This window comes from Salvelinus namaycush, unplaced genomic scaffold (assembly GCF_016432855.1).
Source record: "Salvelinus namaycush isolate Seneca unplaced genomic scaffold, SaNama_1.0 Scaffold1063, whole genome shotgun sequence".
Taxonomy (NCBI): Eukaryota; Metazoa; Chordata; class Actinopteri; order Salmoniformes; family Salmonidae; genus Salvelinus; species Salvelinus namaycush.
Genome location: NW_024057746.1, coordinates 17,501 through 25,000, shown reverse-complemented (window position 1 = coordinate 25,000; position 7,500 = coordinate 17,501). Strand labels below are relative to the sequence as shown.

Below are 7,500 nucleotides of genomic sequence, written 5' to 3'. Positions count from 1 at the left end.
ATACTGTACTCTACTGGGTAAGAATTATACTGTACTCTACTGGGTAAGAATTATACTGTACTCTACTGGGTAACGACTCTACTGTACTCTACTGGGTAACGACTCTACTGTACTCTACTGGGTAACGACTCTACTGTGGGTAAGAATTATACTGTACTCTACTGGGTAATGACTCTACTGTACTCTACTGGGTAAGGACTCTACTGTACTCTACTGGGTAAGGACTCTACTGTACTCTACTGGGTAACGACTCTACTGTGGGTAAGAATTATACTGTACTCTACTGGGTAAGAATTATACTGTACTCTACTGGGTAACGACTCTACTGTACTCTACTGGGTAACGACTCTACTGTACTCTACTGGGTAAGAATTATACTGTACTCTACTGGGTAACGACTCTACTGTGGGTAAGAATTATACTGTACTCTACTGGGTAAGAACTCAAATGTACAGCTTGGAAAATTCCAGAAAATGATGTCATGGTTTTAGAAGCTTCTGATAGGCTAATTGACCTCATTTGAGTCAATTGGAGGTGTACCTGTGGATGTATTTCAAGGCCTACCTTCAAACTCAGTGCCTCTTTGCTTGACATCATGGGAAAATCAAAAGAAATCAGCCAAGACCTCAGAAAAAAAATTGTAGACCTCCACATGTCTGGTTCATCCTTGGGAGCAGTTTCCAAACGCCTGAAGGTACCACGTTCATCTGTACAAACAATAGTACGCAAGTATAAACACCATGGGACCACGCAGCCGTCATACCGCTCAGGAAGAAGACGTGTTCGGTCTCCTAGAGATGAACGTACTTTGGTGCAAAAAGTGCAAATCAATCCCAGAACAACAGCAAAGGACCTTGTGAAGATGCTGGAGGAAACAGGTACAAAAGTATCTATATCCACAATAAAACGAGTCCTATATCGACATAACCTGAAAGGCCGCTCAGCAAGGAAGAAGCCACTGCTCCAAAACCGCCATAAAAAAGCCAGACTACGGTTTGCAACTGCACATGGGGACAAAGATTGTACTTTTTGGAGAAATGTCCTCTGGTCTGATGAAAAAAAAATACAACTGTTCTGACCCACTGGGAATGTGATGAAATAAATAAAAGCTGAAATAAATCATTCTCTCTACTATTATTCTGACATTTCACATTCTTAAAATGAAGTGATGATCCTAACTGACCTAAGACATGGAATTTTTACTAGGATTAAATGTATTTGGCTAAGGTGTATGTAAACTTCCGACTTCAACTGTATATATAACCTTAACATGCCAACAATCAGCATTTCATAAGACAACATATTTGGTACTATTGTAAAAGTAATTGCTGTACTCTACATTATTCTACACTACTTTACCGTACTCTACTGTAATCTACTCTACAGTACTGTATTCTATTGTACTGTACTGTAGTCTACTCTACTGTACTGTATTCTATTGTACTCTACTGTAATCTACTCTACTGTGCCGTATTCTAGTGTACTCTACTGTAATCTACTCTACTGTACTGTATTATATTGTACTGTACTGTAATCTACTCTACTGTACTGTATTCTATTGTACTGTACTGTAGTCTACTCTACTGTACTGTATTCTATTGTACTCTACTGTAATCTACTCTACTGTGCCGTATTCTAGTGTACTCTACTGTAATCTACTCTACTGTACTGTATTATATTGTACTGTACTGTAATCTACTCTACTGTACTGTATTCTATTGTACTGTACTATAATCTACTCTACTCTACTGTAGTCTACTCTACTCTACTGTGATAGCTACATCACTGTATTACTTTGAGTATATGTCTTTCTTTATTCTCTAGTTTCTCCATCTATATCTTATCTGTTTCTCCATCTGTATCTTCTCTGTTTATCCATCTGTATATGTCTCTTTTTCTCCAGCTGTATTTTTATTTATTTATTTATTTATTTTTTCTTTAATTTTTTATCCCATTTTCTCCCCAATGTTCGTGGTATCCAATCGCTAGTAATTACTATCTTGTCTCATCGCTACAACTCCCGTACGGGCTCGGGAGAGACGAAGGTTGAAAGCCATGCGTCCTCCGAAGCACAACCCAACCAAGCCGCACTGCTTCTTAACACAGCGCGCCTCCAACCCGGAAGCCAGCCGCACCAATGTGTCGGAGGAAACACCGTGTACCTGGCCCCCTTGGTTAGCGCGCACTGCGCCCGGCCCGCCACAGGAGTCGCTGGAGCGCGATGAGACAAGGATATCCCTACCGGCCAAACCCTCCCTAACCCGGACGACGCTATGCCAATTGTGCGTCGCCCCACGGACCTCCCGGTCGCGGCCGGCTGCGACAGAGCCTGGGCGCGAACCCAGAGACTCTGGTGGCGCAGTTAGCACTGCGATGCAGTGCCCTAGACCACTGCGCCACCCGGGAGGCCTCCAGCTGTATTTTATTTGTTTATCCATCTGTATCTTCTGTTTCTCCATCAGTTTCTCCATCTGTATCTTCTCTGAATCTCCATCTGTATCTATTTATTTTTTATCCATCTGTATCTTCTCTGTTTCTCCATCTGTATCTTCTCTGTTTATCCATCTGTATATACCTCTGTCCCTCCACTGTATCTTCTCTGTTCATCCATCTGTATATACCTCTGTTTATCCATATGTATATTCTCTGTTCATCCGTCTGTTCTTCCATCTGTATCTTCTCTGTATCTTCTCTGTTTCTCCATCTGTATCTTCTCTGTTTATCCATCTGTATATACCTCTGTTCATCCATCTGTATATACCTTTGTTCCTCCACTGTATCTTCTCTGTTCATCCATCTGTATATACCTCTGTTTATCCATATGTATATTCTCTGTTCATCCGTCTGTTCCTCCATCTGTATCTTCTCTGTATCTTCTCTGTTTCTCCATCTGTATCTTCTCTGTTTATCCATCTGTATATACCTCTGTTCATCCATCTGTATATACCTCTGTTCCTCCACTGTATCTTCTCTGTTCATCCATCTGTATATACCTCTGTTTATCCATATGTATATTCTCTGTTCATCCGTCTGTTCTTCCATCTGTATCTTCTCTGTTTCTCCATCTGTATCTTCTCTGTTCTTCCATCTGTATCTTCTCTGTTCTTCCATCTGTATCTTCTCTTTTCTTCCATCTGTATCTTCTCTGTTCTTCCATCTGTATCTTCTCTGTTCTTCCATCTGTATCTTCTCTGTATCTTCGCTGTTCCTCCATCTGTTTCTTTTCTGTTTCTCCAAATTCTTCTTCTTCCACTAGATGAATGATGCCATCGGGTTTGAGATGCCCTGGGTTTACTTTGTCAGTCTGGTGGTCTTTGGCTCCTTCTTCGTCCTCAACCTGGTTTTGGGTGTGTTGAGTGGGTGAGTATCACGACCGTGTGTGTGAGTGTGTGAGTGTGTGAGTGTGTGAGTGTGTGAGTGTGTGAGTGTGTGAGTGTGTGAGTGTGTGAGTGTGCCTGATGTTATGTGTGTTCTCTGTGTGAGAGTTCTTCAAGGAGATAGAGGCCAAGGGGGCGTTTACTAGTGTGTGTGTGTATTAGAGCGGGTGTACTAGTTTGTGTGTACTAGTTTGTGTGTACTAGTGTGTGTGTATTAGTTTGTGTGTATTAGAGTGTGTGTATTAGTGTGTGTGTATTAGTGTGTGTGTATTAATGCGTGTACTAGTGCGTGTGTATTAGTTTGTGTATTAGTGCGTGTTTACTAGTTTGTGTGTACTAGTGTGTGTGCACTAGTTTGTGTGTACTAGAGCGTGTGTATTAATTTGTGTGTACATTTGTGTGTGTATTAGTGTGTGTGTTCTAGTGTGTGTGTATTAGTACGTGTGTGTACTAGAGTGTGTGTGCTAGCGCGTGTGCACTAGTTTGTATGTACTACTGCGTGTGTGTATTAGTGCGTGTGTACTAGAGTGTGTGTACTACTGCGTGTGCACTAGTGTGTGTATGTGTGCACTAGTTTGTGTGTACTACTGCGTGTGTGTGTGTACGTGTGTGTACTAGAGTGTGTGTATTAGTGTGTGTGTGTGTGTGTGTACTACTGCGTGTGTATTAGTACGTGTGTGTGTACGTGTGTGTATTAGTATGTGTGTGTACTAGAGTGTGTTTACTACTGCGTGTGTGTATTAGTACGTGTGTATTTACTACAGCGTGTGTATTAGTACGTGTGTGTATTAGTACGTGTGTGTGTGTACGTGTGTGTATTAGTACGTGTGTGTACTAGAGTGTGTTTACTACTGCGTGTGTGTATTAGTACGTGTGTGTATTAGTACGTGTGTGTATTAGTGTGTATGTACTACTGCGTGTGTATTAGTACGTGTGTGTATTAGTACGTGTGTGTACTAGTGTGTATGTACTACTGCGTGTGTATTAGTACGTGTGTGTGTGTACGTGTGTGTGTGTACGTGTGTGTGTATTAGTACGTGTGTGTATTAGTACGTGTGTGTGTGTACGTGTGTGTGTGTATTAGTACGTGTGTGTGTGCACTAGTTGGTGTGTACTACTGCGTGTGTATTAGTATGTGTGTGTACTAGAGTGTGTGTATTAGTGTGTGTGCACTAGTGCGTGTGTTCTACTGTGTGTGTATTAGTATGTGTGTACGTGTGTGTGTGTGTGTACGTGCCTGACATGATGTGTTATGATCCTACAGAGAGTTCTCCAAGGAGAGAGAGAAGGCCCAGGCGCGAGGGGACTTCCAGAAGCTGAGAGAGAAGCAGCAGATGGAGGAGGATCTGTCTGGATACATGGACTGGATCACACAGGCTGAGGACATGGATGAGTTTGACGAGGATGGAAACAGACGTGAGTACCGTGTGTGTCTATAAAGGGTGTATAAAGGGTGACATAACCATTCCCACTGTAGGGTGAATTGCCAAATGTGACATAACACTATGCACCATTTATAGATTATGACATAGGATTTTAGATGTTTTTATGAAGCGTTTATGAAGTGCTTAGGAAGCCTCAAGGAATGCTTTATAAAGTCTTAATGTATGCTTTATGAGGTATTAATGTATGCTTTATGAAGCCTTAATGTATGCTTTATGAGGCATTAATGTATGCTTTATGAGGCATTAATGTATGCTTTATGAGGCATTAATGTATGCTTTATGAGGCATTAATGTATGCTTTATGAAGCCTTAATGTATGCTTTATAAAGCCTCAATGTATGCTTTATGAGGCCTTAATGTATGCTTTATGAAGTCTTAATGTATGCTTTATGAAGCCCTAATGTATGCTTTATGAGGACTTAATGTATGCTTTATGAAGCCTTTATAAGTTGTACTTCTTTTAAAGATGGAATCCGCAGAAGGGGAAACAGTGCCACTGTTCGCCCCACGGCTGTTTTTGTTTTGTTGACAAAGGAGGGTCGTGCATCATCTGTTCAATGATGTCAGAGGGGGGGGGGGGGGGGGGGTGTTGTTTACAGTAACTTCCTGATTGTTTCACCATTGTTGTAATATCCCGAACGGACGTGGCAGTTTCACCATTAAGAATTCCAGCTTTGGGACCTACAAATTCGAATGAAATCCGTCCCTGTCTTTAGGTGCTACTGTAGTCTTTACTCTGTTCCGTTATTTGTATTTTTTTATTTTTTTATTTGATCTTTATTTAACTAGTCAAGTCAGTTAAGAACAAATTCTTATTTTCAATGACGGCCTACCGGGGAACGGTGGGTTAACTGCCTTGTTCAGGGGCAGAACGACAGATTTTTTACCTTGTCAGCTCTGGGATTTGACCTTGCAACCTTTCGGTTACTAGTCCAACACTCTAACCACTAGGCTACCCTGCCGCTCCAAACAGTTATAACAGAATGGAACAGAGGTCCGACCCAGAATGGACTGGGTTAGGGCTGTTATAACAGAATGGACTGGGTTAGGGCTGTTATAACAGAATGGACTGGGTTAGGGCTGTTATAACAGAATGGACTGGGTTAGGGCTGTTATAACAGAATGGACTGGGTTAGGGCTGTTATAACAGAATGGACTGGGTTAGGGCTGTTATAACAGAATGGACTGGGTTAGGGCTGTTATAACAGAATGGACTGGGTTAGGGCTGTTATAACAGAATGGACTGGGTTAGGGCTGTTATAACAGAATGGACTGGGTTAGGGCTGTTATAACAGAATGGACTGGGTTAGGGCTGTTATAACAGAATGGACTGGGTTAGGGCTGTTATAACAGAATGGACTGGGTTAGGGCTGTTATAACAGAATGGACTGGGTTAGGGCTGTTATAACAGAATGGACTGGGTTAGGGCTGTTATAACAGAATGGACTGGGTTAGGGCTGTTATAACAGAATGGACTGGGTTAGGGCTGTTATAACAGAATGGACTGGGTTAGGGCTGTTATAACAGAATGGACTGGGTGAGGGCTGTTATAACAGAATGGACTGGGTTAGGGCTGTTATAACAGAATGGACTGGGTTAGGGTTGTTATAACAGAATGGACTGGGTTAGGGCTGTTATAACAGAATGGACTGGGTTAGGGCTGTTATAACAGAATGGACTGGGTTAGGGCTGTTATAACAGAATGGACTGGGTTAGGGCTGTTATATCAGAATGGACTGGGTTAGGGCTGTTATAACAGAATGGACTGGGTTAGGGCTGTTATAACAGAATGGACTGGGTTAGGGCTGTTATAACAGAATGGACTGGGTTAGGGCTGTTATAACAGAATGGACTGGGTTAGGGCTGTTATAACAGAATAGACTGGGTTAGGGCTGTTATAACAGAATGGACTGGGTTAGGGCTGTTATAACATAATGGACTGGGTTGGGGCTGTTATAACAGAATGGACTGGGTTAGGGCTGTTATAACAGAATGGACTGGGTTAGGGCTGTTATAACAGAATGGACTGGGTTAGGGCTGTTATAACAGAATGGACTGGGTTAGGGCTGTTATAACAGCATGGACTGGGTTAGGGCTGTTATAACAGAATGGACTGGGTTAGGGCTGTTATAACAGAATGGACTGGATTAGGGCTGTTATAACAGAATGGACTGGGTTAGGGCTGTTATAACAGAATGGACTGGGTTAGGGCTGTTATAACAGAATGGACTGGATTAGGGCTGTTATAACAGAATGGACTGGGTTAGGGCTGTTATAACAGAATGGACTGGGTTAGGGCTGTTATAACAGAATGGACTGGGTTAGAGTTGTTATAACAGAATGGACTGGGTTAGGGCTGTTATAACAGAATGGACTGGGTTGGGGCTGTTATAACAGAATGGACTGGGTTAGGGCTGTTATAACAGAATGGACTGGGTTAGGGCTGTTATAACAGAATGGACTGGGTTAGGGTTGTTATAACAGAATGGACTGGGTTAGGGCTGTTATAACAGAATGGACTGGGTTAGGGCTGTTATAACAGAATGGACTGGGTTAGGGCTGTTATAACAGAATGGACTGGGTTAGAGTTGTTATAACAGAATGGACTGGGTTAGGGCTGTTATAACAGAATGGACTGGGTTAGGGCTGTTATAACAGAATGGACTGGGTTAGGGCTG

General features: G+C 42.2%; 1 protein-coding gene across 1 annotated transcript in view; it reads left to right on the top strand.

Annotated features, from left to right (window-relative positions):
* Nucleotides 1-7,500, top strand: part of LOC120035599 (voltage-dependent L-type calcium channel subunit alpha-1D-like) — a gene marked incomplete at its 3' end in the record, with an annotated part of 46,939 nt that overhangs the window by 23,627 nt on the left and 15,812 nt on the right. The window contains exons 7-8 of the mRNA XM_038982194.1: nt 3,257-3,360; nt 4,642-4,808. Of these exons, the coding sequence (XP_038838122.1) occupies nt 3,257-3,360; nt 4,642-4,808 (271 nt within the window). The remainder of the gene's footprint in view (nt 1-3,256; nt 3,361-4,641; nt 4,809-7,500) is intronic.